This window comes from Muscardinus avellanarius, assembly GCF_963383645.1.
Source record: "Muscardinus avellanarius genome assembly, chromosome: 11".
In the NCBI taxonomy this organism is placed as follows: domain Eukaryota; kingdom Metazoa; phylum Chordata; class Mammalia; order Rodentia; family Gliridae; genus Muscardinus; species Muscardinus avellanarius.
In genome coordinates, this window is record NC_137797.1 from 70,852,881 (window position 1) to 70,869,040 (window position 16,160).

The 16,160-nt window shown below is 43.9% G+C and overlaps 2 protein-coding genes across 7 annotated transcripts in view; both read left to right on the forward strand.

Annotated features, from left to right (window-relative positions):
• LIMA1 (LIM domain and actin binding 1) overlaps window positions 1–5,787 on the forward strand; it is a gene marked incomplete at both ends in the record, with an annotated part of 78,140 nt that extends 72,353 nt beyond the window's left edge. For 4 of the 6 annotated variants that reach the window (XM_080705825.1, XM_080705824.1, XM_080705820.1 and 1 more), the window contains 2 exons: window positions 3,766–3,899; window positions 4,776–5,787. In XM_080705825.1, coding sequence (XP_080561951.1) covers window positions 3,766–3,899; window positions 4,776–5,787 — 1,146 coding nt within the window. The remainder of the gene's footprint in view (window positions 1–3,765; window positions 3,900–4,775) is intronic. The other 2 variants (XM_080705821.1, XM_080705822.1) reach the window with 1 other exon arrangement.
• Window positions 5,788–12,265: 6,478 nt separating this feature from the next.
• CERS5 (ceramide synthase 5) overlaps window positions 12,266–16,160 on the forward strand; it is a gene marked incomplete at both ends in the record, with an annotated part of 43,005 nt that continues 39,110 nt past the window's right edge. The window contains one exon of the mRNA XM_080705669.1: window positions 12,266–12,462. Coding sequence (XP_080561795.1) covers window positions 12,266–12,462 — 197 coding nt within the window. The remainder of the gene's footprint in view (window positions 12,463–16,160) is intronic.

Sequence of the window (16,160 nt, forward strand, 5' to 3'; positions counted from 1 at the left end):
GGCACTGCCCGTGCTTCCTGTTGACTGAATAGACATGGGGGCAATTACAGAAAAGTGGCTGAGAGCCCAGGACAGAGAAAATAAAGGGAAGGCACAGCAGCAACCACTGTGACTTGGCATGTCACCATGTTGAGATCCTCTTGTCTTTATGACACTATAAGGTCCCTTGAGCAGCTGCTGCGTAAGCCTTAAATATTGTCAAAAAGGGATTATGTAGCCGGGCATGGTGGTGCACGCTTGTAACCCCAGCATTTGTGAGGCTGAGACAGGAGGATCACAGTTCCCCGACAGCCTCAGCTACTACTTAGTGAGGCCCTTTGCAATTCAGTGAGATCCTGTTTCAAAATAAAGAATAAAATATAGGGCTGGGGGTGTAGCTCAGAGGTAGAATGCCCCTGGGCTCCATCCCCAGTACCGAAAAAAGAAAGGGGGGATTATGTGAGAAATGCATAGGAGGAATAGAAACCTCCTAGGTCTGCCTAGTCAGAAGCGTGTGGTCAGTGTCCGTGGTTGGAGCTAACAGTCTGTTAATGTGGTGTTAAAGGGGAGGATGACTTCTCACTTGTGCGAGTGAGGTGCCATTAAAGGGAGCCATTGTGGGTCAGGTGTGGGAGGTGGTAAAACACTGACAAATTGTCAATGAGACACTCCTTTTGTGAGTGAAGGCTCATAAAAGCTCTCACTCCTAAGCTGGGATATGTTCCAACCTCAGGTAGAGATGAGGAAGGCTGATTTTGCCCTAATTAGCAGAGTTACTTGAAAAAGAAAGAAAATGGGGCCTTATTGTTGAATCTGAGTCTCCTGAGTTTCGCAGCTGCAGTCCGGCGCTGCCGGGCACACCGAATGCGTATTCACTGAAGGTTCCTGTTTGTCTCTTCCAGCTTCTGCTTCCTGCTCCCGGTACCTATTTCTGCTCCTGCCTTCCACTTTCTTCCTAATGTGAGCTCAACCTTCGTTTTCTGTCAGGTTCTCCTTTCTGCTCCCTGGGCTGCACCCTTCTCCTACAGAGTGTTTCTTCTCTCCATGTGTGTAAGGAAGTGTGTTCTCTAACTTTCCATTCTCCTCTAATGGAATAATATTAGTTCCCTCTCATACCATGTGAAGTTTCAGTCTCCTACTCTTGTCTTTACTGACCAGTGTTAGAAATGCACTTGAAACAGATTTTCAGTCTGATAAATATATTTGTCCTATTATACAAATTGTGATTTGAGCAGCCTCTCTCCAATGACTTGAACTGAATTATTTTACCCAAATTTTATTCTTCATTATATTTTCTGTTTGCTAGGCACAGACCACCTAATCCCTTTTGGAACTTTTTTTTGTGTGTGTGTGTGATACTGGGGATGGAACCCAGGGGCCTTCTACCTCTGGTCTATACTCCCAGACCAATTTTATATTTTATTTGGAAATAGGGTCTCACTAAGTTGCTGAGAGCCTCACTAAGTAGCTGAGGCTGGCTTCAAACCTATGCAGTCCTCCTGTCTCAGCCTCCTAAGTACTGGGATTACAAGCATGTGCCACCATGCCTGGTTTAGAACTTTTAAAACTACAAAGATGTTTCCATTTAAGCTAAATCTTGTTAAAATGCTCACAAAAGAAAAAAAAATTCTGAGCTACAAATAATGTCTCAACTACTTTTATTTACTTTATAAATAAAAATGTATTTAAGAGGTAGAATTCTATTAAGTTTAACCCCCAGTACAAAAATAATAATAATAATAATAGCCTGGGGTTTTTTTGTTTTTTTGTTTGTTTGTTTGTTTGTTGTTGTTGTTTTTCACTTTTAGGGGCATTCTACCTCAGAGCTACACTCTCATCCCTATTTTTTATTCTTTATTTGAAACAAGGTCTCACTCAGTTGCAAAGGGCCTCACTAAGTAGCTGAGGCTGTCCTTAAACCACAATCCTCCTGTCTCAGTTTCCTAAATGCTGAGATCACAAGCATGCGCCACCATGCCAGGCTCCCAGCCCCATCTTTGTGTGTGTGTGTGTGTTTGTGTGTATGTGGTATTGGGGGATGGAACCCAGGGGCTTTCTACCTCTGGGCTATACTCCCACACCTATTTTATATTTATTTGGGAATAGGGTCTCACTTAGTTGCTGAGAGCCTCACCAAGTAGCTGAGCTGGCCTTAAACCTGTGTGATCCTTCTGTCTCAGCCTCCCAAGTACAGGGACTATAAGAGTGCGCCACCATGCCTTGCTTGTTTGTTTCTTTCTTCTTTTTTTTTTTTAATGGGCCTATTTCTAGTTGTTTTAATCAAAAATCTATCTTGCCCATAACCTGGTCCTTTTAGGCTTCATTCAGGTCCTGAGCTGTGAAATTGGTTTGCATTATTTACCACCATATGTTTTCTGGTGAAATCCCAGGCTGCTCTTGATATCAAAGAGTTGTACCTGTGAGAGCTTCCTGGCCCCCCGAGCTCAACCAGTAACTGGAGAAACAGTTACTGATTGAGGTGTTTATGTTGAGGTATGTCAGAGGTTATTCACACCCACTTAGGGACTTCTTACCCCCAACTACCCTTATTAGCCATGTAACCAGTTCTTATCATTTAAAAGCTTATATTTTTAGAATTCTGGCTTTTTAACAGCTCTAGAATACTAATTATTTTCTGTTTTGTTGGATTGAGTTTATCAGGTTGAACCAGTATGCCCACCCTTATTCTACACTTTGCAAATAACTCATGTAATCCTGGTCATTAATGAATGAATTCCCCAGTACATTAGTTTTATTCTGTGTTGGTTTTTAGAAATATTATAGAACCTATACCCTTGTTGGTCAGTTCTTCCTAGTGAAGCCTAATAAAATAGTTTGTGTTCTTTGTATGTCAGCTTTGACTTGTTTAAATATATTTTGCTGCCAGGCATGATGGCATACACCTACAATCCCAGCACCTTGGGAGATGAGGCAGGAAGGTTGCAAGTTTGTGGCCGGCCTTGTTAACTTGGCAATACTCTGCCTCAAAATAAAAAAGCTAAAAGGGGTGGTGATGTAGCTTAGTGGTACCATAACCCCTGGACTGGGTTCAGCCCCCAGTACTGTAAAAATGTAAAAAAAAAATATATATATGCCTAGTTGATTTCGCAAGTCAAAATTATAAGCAGAAGATAATAAAAGATGCTTTACTGAGCCGGGCGTGGTGGCGCACGCTTGCTTGGGAGGCAGAGACAGGAGGATCACATAGGTTCGAAGCCAGCCTCAGCTACTGAGTGAGGCTCTCAGCAACTTAGTGAGACCCTGTTTCCAAATAAAGTATAAAATACATCTGAGAGTATATCCCGGAAGTAAAAAAGCCCCTGGATTCCACCCCCGGTACCACAAAAACAAAAAACAAAAAAAGAAGCCAAATTGCTCTTTTCTCCTTAAAAGTCGCCCCTTCAGAATCTGTCCTGCTTTGACTTGGTTCTTGAGTCAAACTAATTTCTTCTGTGTTGTGATGACATTATCTCCTAAGCCCTGCCCCATATCCGCTACCCATAACATTGTGTGGTGTCATGTCTGCACCCTGTTTACAGTCCAGCCCAAGCCCGCCTATCCTTAGAGACGGCTACACTTAGGAAAGACAATTGGGAGAGGAATTCAGGAACGCCTCTTCGCTTTAGAGTCAGCTGACAGAATCGGAGCAGGTTTAGTGTCCCTATGAGAACTGACTGGCCAGCTAAGGGAGCCCTTAAATAAATAAATCCTAGAACTTATCTTAGCAGATTAATAACTCATCGGCACCAACTATTCTAATTAAAGCTGTCCTTTTCCTTTTCCTAGAAGTTTCAGGCACCTGCAAGAGAGACCTGTGTGGAATGTCAGAAGACAGTCTACCCCATGGAACGGCTCCTGGCCAACCAGCAGGTGTTTCACATCAGCTGCTTCCGTTGCTCTTACTGCAACAACAAACTTACGTAAGCTGTCTCTCTGCGCATTTGGAGCCCCAGAGGGAATCTTTAGCTCTTAGGCATTGATATTGATAGTAAAAGTTACTGAGGCTATTTTATTAGCCCTCAATAAGGAATACTAAAATATATTATATTGAGGGTTCCTGAATAAAGTAAATATCCTGTTTAATGACTAGTCTTTCATATTAAATGATAATGGTGCTGAGTGTAGTGGCTCACGCTTGTAATCCCAGTACTTGGGGAGGGGGACTGAGACAGGAGGATTGCAGATTCAAAGCCAGCCTCAGCTACTTACTGAGGCCCTTCACAACATAGTAAGACCCTGTTTCAAAATAGAGAATTAGCCGGGCGTGGTGGCACATGCTTGTAATCCTAGTACTTGAGAGGCCGAGACAGGAGGATCACAGGTTCGCAGCCAGCCTCAGCTACTTAGCGAGGCCCTTGCAACTTAATGAGACCCTGTTTCAAAATAAAGGTAAAAAATAAGGCTGGGGTGTAGCTTGGAGGTAGAATGCCCCTGGGTTCCATCCCCAGACCTGCAAAAAAAAAAGTTATCCTGAGTTGGGTATGGTGGTACATCATGCTTTTAATCCCAGTACTTGGGAGGCTGAGACAGGAGGATTGCAGGTTCAAGGACAGCCTCAGCAAGTACTGAGACTCTCATCAACCTAATGAGACCCTGCTTCAAAATAAAAATAAAATGTATAGCTTGGAAGTAGAATGCCTTTGGGTTCAATCCCAAGTACCACCAAAAAAAGTAAAAAAAGATATTTTTCTCACTTATCACCTTCTAAAAATACTGGAAATGCCAGATTTGGCTTGCTGGGGTAAATAGGAGCCTGAAGATTTGGTAACCTTTTCTTCTTTTCCTTTTGATGACAGTCTCGGAACATACGCATCTTTACATGGGAAAATCTATTGTAAGCCTCACTTCAGTCAACTCTTTAAATCTAAAGGCAACTATGATGAAGGCTTTGGGCACAGACCACACAAGGATCTTTGGGCCACCAAGAGTGAGAATGAAGAGACACTGGAGAAACCAGCTCAGCTTCCACATGCAGGGGAGACCCCCCAGAGCCCAGGGGTAGAAGATGCCCCCATTGCCAAGGTGGGAGTGCTGGCTGCAAGTATGGAAGCCAAGGCCTCCACCCAGAGAGAGAAGGGCGACAGGCCAGCCGAAACCAAGAAGCTGAGGATCGCCTGGCCACCCCCAGCTGAACCTGGCAGTTCAGGAAGTGCCTTGGAGGAAGGGATCCAAGTGTCTAAGCCCAAATGGCCTCCCGAGGATGAAATCAGCAAGCCGGAAGCTCCTGAGGATGTAGATCTGGATCTGAAGAAGCTAAGACGGTCTTCTTCACTGAAGGAAAGGAGCCGCCCGTTCACCGTCGCAGCCTCATTTCGAACCTCCTCTATCAAGAGCCCAAAAGCGTCGTCGTCCCCACCTATCAGGAAAGGTTCGAGCATGTCAGAGCGGAGTGAGGAGGACGCAGGAGAGGTAGTACCAGAAAGGAAACAAGTGGAAAATGCCAAGGTCTCCGAGAAGAATGGAAGTGTGGGGAAAATGACCTGGCAAAACAAGGAATCTAAAGGAGAGGTGGTGGGGAGGAGACAGAAGGAAATTCATAGTTTTGAGATGGGGAGTGAGAATCTCATAGAAAACGGCGCAAATATAGATGAAGATGATAGCAACCTTTTCAAAAAGCAGTCTCCATTAGAACCCAAGTCTTCAAATTGGTCCAGTTTTGTAGACAGCACCTCCTCTAAAGATTTTACTACTCAGAATCAGAAGTGCCAGGATGTGGGATTCTGGGAAGGTGAAGTGGTTAAAGAGCTCTCTGTGGAAGAGCAGATAAAGAGAAATCGGTACTACGATGAGGATGAGGATGAAGAATAAGTTGCAGTGGTGCGGGGCTTTAAATTCATGTTAGTGTAAGTGAACCACGCCCTTATCGAAGTGATGCATCAAAAACAGGTGTCTTAGTATGAACTGGCCTTTGTGTGGAAAAAACATTAGGAATGCATTCCTGCTTTTAAAACAACAGCAACAAAACTTGCAGCTTTAATGAACCAATTCTAAATGCTAGAAATAATATTACTTAAGTTTTCCAGTTTAACAATGAGGGTATGCCTAAGTGCTTATAAACAGGGAAATAGTCCACCTGATAGAGTCCAGATTCCACTGTATTCCCAAAAGACAATTTAAGTAGATGGATGATTAGTAGTGCATGTTTACACTACAAATACTGTTGTGGAAATTAGAGAACACACAGAAGGGATTTAGGGACTGAAATGTTATAACTGAATGCACTTTAGTATAAAGGGCACAGTTGTATATTTTTAATGAATATCAATTTAATTTTTTAGTATTCAACTGTTAAGAGATAAATATTTAGTCTTTAATTTTTTTTAAAGGTTAAATTTTCTTACTCTGAGATATACGGGGAATTCATTGCTTTCATCCTGCTCTCTGCATCTTGAACTGAATCACTGAGGTGTAATACAGCCACCTCCTCACTTTTCAGGGCACCTTTTGAGACAGCTGAAGAACCAACCTATGGGCTTTGGAGATCTACTGTCTCCCAAATACACTATGGTATTTGCCAATGAACTTGATCACACCTAAAGTTAGTGTTCTCTTTTCTGGTAGTATCTGTGCTTCTCCCAGTTTACTGAAGGCTGCCGTATTTTTGTAAGATCTTTAGCAAAACAAGAAGCCTAGAGGAGAAGGGATAACAGAAAGAACCTCCTTAAGCCACGTGAGCTCTGAACTCCAAACCCTGTATTCCACTTTTGATGTCCCCTTCTGAGACACTAATTTTTTTAAATACCTATCAGCTCTGAAGTGTATTGATTTTTATAGCAAACAGTATTCCCAGAGTGAAATTAAACCTATAGGCCTTTTTCTTGGGATGGTTTTCTTTAGTGTTAAGGCTTTGGAACATTATCAGCTTGAGTATGTTTGTTGTACATGATTAATATTTCAAATTGTATGTATGGGAGGGAGAGGTGTTTTAAAATACAGGCTTCTCTTTGTACCGCATTTATAAAGATTTAGTTCTAATATTTTTAGAGATGTAAAATATTCTGCTTTCTTACCCTCTTGCTTGTTCTTAAACATTTTTATTCAATAAAGATTTTAATTTACATTTGAATTTTTCAGTATTACTTTTCCATTATTTATTTACATTGTTAATCTCAAGATCTACCTTAGCAGTTTGGGAAGAAAAGGCAATTGAAACTGTATTTTAAAGCCAGGCAGGGTGGAACACGCTTGTAATCCTAGCACTTGGGAGGCTGAGACAGAAGGATCCTGGTTCATGAACAGCCTGAGCTACTTAGTGAGGCCCTCTGCAACTCAGTGAGATCCTGTTTCAGAATAAAAAATAGGGCTGGGGGTATAGCTCAGAGATAGAATGCCCCTGGGTTCCATCCCCAGTACTAAATAAATAAATAAATAAATAAATAAATAAATAAACTATTTTAGGTGAAGATAAGTGCTATGAATACATTTCACCATTGGGTGGTGATGTTGAGCTGAATTTGGACTTCAGTACTCTGAAGGGAGACAAATTTTTCAAATTGCAAGCAACTTGGCAAAAGAATTAGTTTGGGCATTCAAAATGAGCGGTTTGTTTTACCAATTCTAAATCCAATGGCAGTTTTATTGTTTACCATATTTAACATTTAATAATTCACCTTACAATTATGCCTAACATGCTAAATAGAATTTCCAGATGCCTCTGATGAAAATAGGTATGTTTTACACTCTGGGTAGAGGCATTTTTGTTATTTGGTATCTTCTGTCTGTAGAGGCAACTGCTCTAATTGTCAAAGCTTTTTCTTTGTTGTGTGTGGTGCTGGGGATTAAACCCAGAGGCATTCTACCTCTGAGCTACACCCCCACACTATTTTTTTAAATAGGGTGTTGGGGCATGGTAGCACACGCTTGTAATCCCTGCGCTTGGGAGGCTGAGACAGGAGGATCACGCAGGCCTCAGCTACTTAATGAGGCTCTCAGCAACTTAGTGAGGCCCTGTTTCCAAATAAAGTATAAAATAGGTCTGGGAGTATAGCCCGGAGGTAGAAAAAGCCCTGGGTTCTACCTTCAGTACCACAAGGAAAAAGCAAACAAACAAAAAAAAAAACAACAAGGCTTCACTAAATTGTGGAGGGCTTCACTAAGTAGCTGAGCCTGGCTGTGAAACTGTGATCCTCCTGTTTCAGTCTCCCAGATACTGGGATTACGAGCGTGTGCCACCACGTCTGGCTCATAGTTTTTTCTTTTAATATTAAGTTGGAAATAAATGTGGATTTTCTTGAAAATAGGGGTTTTTTGTGGGGGGGGGGGGTCTGGGGATGGAACCCAGGAGTATTTGACCTCTGAGCTACACCCCCTGCCCTATTTTTTATTCTTTATTTTGAAACAGGATCTCACTAAATAGCTGAGGCTGTCCACAAACCGTAGTCCTCTGGTCTTAGCCTCCCAACTGCTGGGATTACAAGCGTGTTGCCACCACAGTCGACAAAAACAGATATGCTTTTGAGTCACCTTTTATATTTTCCAGGGTCAATGTATGTTCCAAGGTCTTCTCTGGTCCCTGGTGGACGGCGGGGGACTGCTGCTCTTGCCTCCACTCCCGAGCTTGTCATTGAGAAATTCCTCATCACTGAACAACACGTATAACAAAAAAAAAGAAAAGATCCAGCTGAGTGTAGTGGCACAGGAGGATTTCAGGTTTACAGCCAATCTCAAAAACTCAAGTGAGGCAGTCTACAACTTAGTGAGACCCTGTTTCAAAATAAAAACTAAAATAGGGCTCAGAGGTAGAAAGCCCCTGTGTTCAGTCCTCAGTAGCACCTGCATACACGCATATATCCATTCAATTCTGGCTTGAGCTCAGCTGCCCTTGGTGCGTGTGTGTCTGCTATTCTAACCTGTCCACATGATACACTGTATATGTACTGAATTTATACACACACTGCTGGTTGTATTAAACCTTCCCAAAGTGAAAGCTGCACCAAGTATTTTCTTCTTTCTTTCTTTCTTTCTTTCTTTCTTTCTTTCTTTCTTTTTTTTTTTTTTTTTTTTGTGGTTACTGGGGGTTGAACCCAGAGGCATTCTAACTTTGAGCTAAACCCCCGAGACCGATTTTTTTTTTTTTTGCGGGTCTGGGATTGAAACCCAGGGGCATTCTACCTACGAGATACACCTCCAGCTATATTTTTTAGTCTTTTATTTTTGCAGTACTGGGGATGGAACCCAGGGGCATTCTACCTCCTAGCTACATCCCCAGTCCTATTTTTTTTATTTTAATTTTAATTTTATTTATTTTTTGGTGGTACTGGGGGTGGAACCCAGAGGCTTTCTACCTCCGGGCTATGCTCCCAGACCTATTTTATATTTTATTTGGAAACAGGGTCTCACTAAGTTGCTTGAGAGCTTAAGTAGCAGAGGCTGGCTTCAAACCTGTGCGATCCTCCTGTCTCAGCCTCCCAAACGCGGGGATTACAAGCGTGCGCCACCACGCCCGGCTTTATTTTTATTTTTGTTTTTATTTTTTGGTGGTACTGGGGATGGAACCCAGGGGCCTTCTACCTCCGGGCTACACTCCCAAACCTATTTTATATTTTTTTTTATTTGGAAACAGGGTCTCTTAAACCAGCTGAGGCTGGCTTCGAACCTTCATGATTCTCCTGTCTTAGCCTGCCAAGTGCGGGGATTACAAGCATGCGCCACCACGCCCGGCTATTTATTTTTGAAACAGGGTCTCACTAAGTTGTGGAGGGCCTCACTAAGTAGCTGAGGCTGTCTGTGAACTGCGATCCTCCATGTGCCACCATGCCCAGCTGTTCCCTCTTTCTTGGGGCTCTGATTTATATTCCCACAGGACCAGAGAGGGAGTTTACTTTATAAACTTTAGCTGATACATATTAAATCAAATCTTTTTCTTTTTCTTTTTCTGCGGAACTGAAGATTAAACCCAGGGGCATTCCTCCTCTGAGCTATACCCCCAGCCCTATTTTCTATTCTTTATTTTTATTTATTTATTTTGCAGGTCTGGGGGTGGAACCCAGAGGCATTCGATCTCCGAGTTACACCCCCAGCCCTATTTTTTTATTCTTTATTTTGAAACAGGGTCTTAGTAACTTGCAGAGGGCCTCACAAAGTAGCTGAGGCTGTCCACGAACCACCATCCTCTAGTCTCAGCCTTCAGAACACTGGGATTACAAGCGTGCACCACCTCGCCTGGCTTTACTGGGATTACAAGCATGTGCCACCAGGACCAGCTAAAGCAAATCTTTTAATCTACTCCTTGGGCCCCTCACTCCCACCCAACATTGCCTTCCTCTCCCTTTGGAACCCTTATTTTGGTATAAGCATGTCTTACTAATTATAGTTTTATCTGCCCTCCGATGATATTTAGTGTGTGCACTCTCTCTGTCTTTGTTTAAGGGAGAGGTAGTGGGTATTCAAACCCATAATCTTACACATGCTAGGCAAATAATATACTGCTAAGCCAAACCCCCAGCCCTGAGATTTAGTCTTTTAATCTTTTTTTTCTTTCATTTTTAAAGATCATTTTAGTTAAATTCTGGCAATTAACCATGTAGCTTTTTTTTTTTTTTTTTTTTTTTTTTTTTTTATGCGGTACTGGGGTTCCTGGAAGCCCTTCTACCTCCGGGCTACACTCCCACGGGCTACACTCCCAAACCTATTTTTTAACCTTTTTTTTTTTTTTTTTTTTTTAATGTGGAAACAGGGTCTCTTAAGCCAGCGAGGCTGGCCCGGAACCAGCACGATCCTCCTGTCTCTGCCTCCCAAGCACAGGGGATTACAAGCATGCGCCACCACTACTGGCTGCAGATGGGTTTTAACAGTCACTTGAGGGACAATTTTGTCTTTTGAAGGTGCCTAGTCTATGGCTCTCCTCTTTGTAGATTCATGAGTTCAATATGTAGTGTGAGAACCTAAAAATAAGGCATTTAATAGGATAAGGGTTCAGGGTTCTGGAGTCCAAAGACTCCTTGTTACCACTTCTTATCTATATAACCTTGGACAAGCTGTTTGGCCTCTCTGGCCTTCAGTTTCCTCCTCCATAAAATAGTGAGGATAAACAATATAGACTTAAGTGTGAAGGAATGAAAAACCCTGAGTAAAACCTGGCACACAGTAAACCTTATTGAACATTGGCCTTGAGAATCAACCCAGGGCCTCTCACATATTATTAGCTCTACCATTGAGTTGTACCCCCAACCTATTTTTCTCTTTGTATTTTCCTGTGTATCTCTACCTTTCCATGCTTTTCTTCCATTTCCTTTTCCCCATGAGAATAAAAGGATATTTATTTATTTATTTATCTATTTATTTATTTATTTATTTTGCGGTACTGAGGATTGAACCCAGGATGGCTCTACCACTGAGCTACATACACAGCCCACTATGGGGTGTGTGTGTGTGTGCGCGTGCGCGCGGTTCTTTTTTTGAGCCGAGGTCTTACTAATTGCCCGAGCTGGTCACAAATTTGCTATCCTTCTGCTTTTTTTTTTTTTTAATTTTATTATATTGGTGCACTGTATTCATACATCATAGTGGGATACAAACTTTTGTAGACATATATCCTTCTGCTTTAACCTCCTGTGTCGCTGGGAATCAGGTGTGCGTCACTACGCCCCGTACAAAAGGATTTTTAAAAGTCCATTTTCTCCCCCAGCCCCAGAGGAAAAGGGATAACTTTTAAGGGGGTAAAGCAGTAAACGGGGGTGGAGATCACGGAGGGACACGAAGAAAAGAAGAGATTGGAAATAACGCTTCTGGTGGAGAATAGTCCCCGGGAATGGGGATTTAGGTATGGCTAGGCTAGAAGTGAGAACGAATTTGTACCCGCTGGGATAAGAAAGAGCAAAGTCCATGTGACAGAACTGAGCTTGCGAGGACAAGGGAAAAGACGCCAGGTGGAGGCTGTAGAGGTGGGCGTGGCCAGGGAGGATCCGAGGGGCGTGGCCAGGGAGGGCCCCCGGGGCGCGGCAGGGCTTGGCCAGGAGGACTTGCGAGGGCGTGGCCAGGGAGGATCCGAGGGCGTGGCCAGGGAGGGCCTGCAGGGGGCGTGACCTGGAGGGTCGGCTGGGGGCGTGGCCTGGAGGGCCTGCGGAGGGGCAGGGCCGAGGTAGGTGGGCCAGGCGTCCAGATGGGCGGAGAACAGGCTCGGCGCTGCGGAGGAGGCGGGCTGGGCTCGGCTGCGCTGGGGACGAGAAGGGGCCGGAAGGGGGTGGCCGCCGGCTGGGCCCCGCCCTGGGGCCGCCTCCCCGAGGGTTCCGTTGGCCGCGGCGGTAGCTGAGGCTGTGGCGGCGGTGGCCGCAGGGCGGGCGTTAAGATGGCGTCTGCGGCGGCCGGCGCTCTGGGCCTGCTGTGGGGCTGGCTGTGGAGCGAGCGCTTCTGGCTGCCTCAGAACGTGAGCTGGGCCGACCTGGAGGGCCCGGGCGACGGCTACGGCTACCCGCAGGCGCGGCACATGCTCTCGGTGTTCCCGCTGGCGGCGGGCGTCTTCTCCGTGCGGCTGCTCTTCGAGCGGTGAGAGCGGCGGGCGCGGGCCGGGCGCGGGCCGGGAGCGCGGGCGCGGGCGGCCGAGGGCGGAAGCAGAACCGGAGAGGAGCCCGGAAGCCGGGCTGGGCAGCCGGGCGGCGGCGGGATGCTCCGCGGCCTCGGCCGCGCCGCCGCGCAGACGGAACTGGGGGCGTGGGCGAGTGAGAGTGCGGGTCGGGAGCAGGCTGGGGCTCTTCAAGTTAGATCCCGAGCTTGCTTCGGGGTCTCAGGCCTCCTCCCAACCTCCAGGAATCCTACAGACAGGAAACGAGTTGATTGTGAGCGCCGGCAGGGACCCCGCAGAGGTTAACAGGAAGAGAGCTCGCTGGGGCCCTGGAAGCCGAGGTCAACGACGTTCCCAGTAAAGGAGTGGGTTCATGAGGATCTAAGATTGTGGCACTTTTACGGAGAGTTAAGGGAGACGGAGTAAGGCCCCAAGCTCTGATTTGTCAACTCAGGAACGTGTTTGTTGGTATGACAGAAGAAATATAATTGGGATGGGGTGTGGTGGAGCCTGAGGCTTTCAAAGTGAGGGGAGGTGTCAAATGAGCTGCAGAACGGGCCTTGAAGGCCTGAGATGGAAAGAGGGGAAGGTCGATCATCTTGTAGGGACGTCCAGGGTTTACTAGAGAACAGCTGTGTTGAGCTTCAAAGTGATGTTAGAAAAGCACAACATATTTGTCTAACCATGTGCTCTTGGTAAAAGTGACTTCACTTTTTAAGTAGTGGTTCATATCTCCTAACTAAAGATACTCACCGAGGATTTGATGTAGTGATTTTGCAATGTGCATTTGTAGCTGTGTGATTTTGATCGAGCCTATTCAGACTCCAGGAAGAGACTACTTTCTGCATAGGTCTCAGGTAATTAGGGTGGCACTTTGCCCTCGTCCATTATACCTTTATCTAAAACAGAAGTCGCTGTAATGCGGGAATACCCTTTCTAGTATGGGAATATGCTTCACAAAAAATAAACTGTTACTCTCTGAAAGATTAGTATCTATTTTGTATTATTGCTTTGATTTGACTACTATTTCTGATACAAAATCATTTTTAATTTACATACATGTAGCTAGTCATTTCATCTGTTTATTCATAAAAGTATAGTCATTGTATTAAGCATTCCTGGAGTAGAGACACAAACCACTTCTCTCTCTTAGGAGTAAACTAGACCCAGGTGTTCTCTTCCTTAGTATCTGATAAGGAGGCCTGAAGAAAGAGAAAGGAAATATATTGATTATAAAGAAAATGACAAGCCGGGAATGGTGACACATGCTTGTGATCCGAGCATTTGGGAGGTTGAGACCAGAGGATCTCAGTTTGTGGATAACCTCAGCTACTTAGTGAGGCCCTCTGCAACTTAGTGAGACCCTGTTTCAAAAATATAAAAAGACTAAAAATTAAGGCTGGGAGTGTAGCTCGATTGTAGAATGCCCCTGGGTTCTATCCCTAGTACCACACACACACACAAAAGACAATTCAAGACAGGCAAACAAAGCTCATTGTCATAAGAAAAATTCTCTACTTTTCATATAAATATATACCAATATGGTAGTTTCCCTATGTTAGTGGTAAAATAATTTGTTGCTTATAAGCAACCATCTTATATAAATTTATGTATCTGTTCATGTTCCAAAGGGTTCTCCCTGGCTGAAGACATATATCCCTTGGCAAAGCTGCTGGAAATTCTTTACCTGTGGGAATTCTATCTGAGTGTTTCTATGGTGCTCCAGTGTCAGAAGAGTAGAGGTGGATGGGAATACAGAGCTGAAAGCTTTCTAATATATTTCTTGGCTAGTAAGGACAGGCATCTTGTCTGTTTCATATATGCTCTTAGGAAACTTTAACCCTAGGAAACAATCTTGCTATTTTGTTTCCTTTTAAGACCAGCTAACCATAGTTAGTAATTAGAATTGACTGATAATTAGTAATTTCTTTTATATGCCTGTCTCCCATAAAGGTAAATGAAATCAGTTATTAGAGCATAATTTTTAAAACCTATCTGAAATATTAGGACAATTAGTCTTCATTTTCCCATTCCTCAAGTCTCCGTTTAGCTTCTAGAAGTGATTCATGTTGTAAGATTAGACTCTTAAGAAGTAGAATGCCAGCCTCTTTTTTTTTTTTTTTTTTTTTTTTTTTTTTTTGCAGTTCTTTGGATGGAACCCAGGGGCATTCAAGCTACACCCCAACCCTATTTTTGTTCTTTATTTTGAAACAGGGTCTCACTAAGTAGCTGAACCGTGATCCTCCTGTCTCAGCCTCCCAAATGCTGGGATTACAAGCTTGTGCCACCATGCTCGGCCTTTGCCAGCCTCCTTTTACAAACAGTAAATTACAAAAAGTATTAGAAATATCCTTAACCAGGTGTAGTGGACCATGCTTGTAATCCCAGTACTTATGAGGCTGAGAAAAGAAAGATTTCAGGTTCATGTCCAGCCTTCCTCAACTTAGTGAAGTTGTTTCAAAATAAAGGATAAAAAATAGAGTTGAGGATGTAGCTGGAGGTAGAATGTCCCTGGGTTCAATCTCCAGTAACACATATACAAAATCCTACAGATGCTGGGCAGCAAATGCCTGTAATCACAGCTACTTGGGAGACTGAGGCAAGAGGATCACAAATTCAAGGCCAGCCTGGGGATCTTAGACTGTATTCCACAATAAATTTAAAAAATGCTTGGGGAAGCCAGAAGTGGTAGTGCATACCTGTAATCCCAATACTTGGGAGAGTGAGACAGTAGGATCTCAGCTTTGAGGCCAGCAATTAAAATAAAAGAATAAAATAAGGATGGAGATGTAGTTCAGAGGTAGAATGCTCCTGAGTTCAATACCCAAAATAAAGAATAAAAATTAGGGCCAGATGTGGTGGCACATACTGCTTGTAATCCCAGTGCTTGGGAGGCTGAGACAGGCGGATCGCACAGGTTCAAAGCCAGCCTCATCTACTTAGCCTCTCAGCAACTTAGTGAGACTCTGTTTCCAAATAAAGTATAAAAAATAGGGCTAGAGTATAGCCCGGAGGCTGAAAGCCCCTGAGTTCCAACCCCACCCCCTCCCAGTACCACCAAAAAAAAAAAAAAAAGAAGAAGAAGAAGAAGAAAAGAAAAAAAAAATAGGGCTGGAGGTGTAGTTTGGAGATAGAATGACCCTGGGTTTCATCCCCAGTACTGAAAAAAAAACGAAAGAAAGAATATGCTACCCACCTGGAAAAGAAGTTAGAACCAGATCATATTGCTCAGCTCACTGTTCTTTCCATTTTATGATACGGCTATCTTTTCTTATTGCTTAAATCTCCTTCAGGTGTTAAGATTTAACCTACACCGGGCGTGGTGGCGCACACTTGTGATCCCTGCGCTTGGGAGGCAGAGACAGGAGAATTGCGCAGGTTCGAAGCCAGCCGCCCTGGCTTAAGAGACCCTGTTTCCAAATACAAAAGTATAAAAATAGGTCTGGGAGTGTAGCCCGGAGGTAGAAGGGTTTCCAGGAACCCTAGTACCACAAAAAAAAAAAAAAAAAAAAATTTAACCTAGAAAACAAATCCACGCTCAGCCTAGTCTTGATTTGTGCGTATGTGTATGTGTGGCACTGGGAAATGAACCCAAGGCACTCTGCCTACAAGCTACACCTCCCAGCCCTCCAAAAAGTTTTGTTTTTTGTTTGTTTTGTGGTACTGGGAATTGAACCCACAG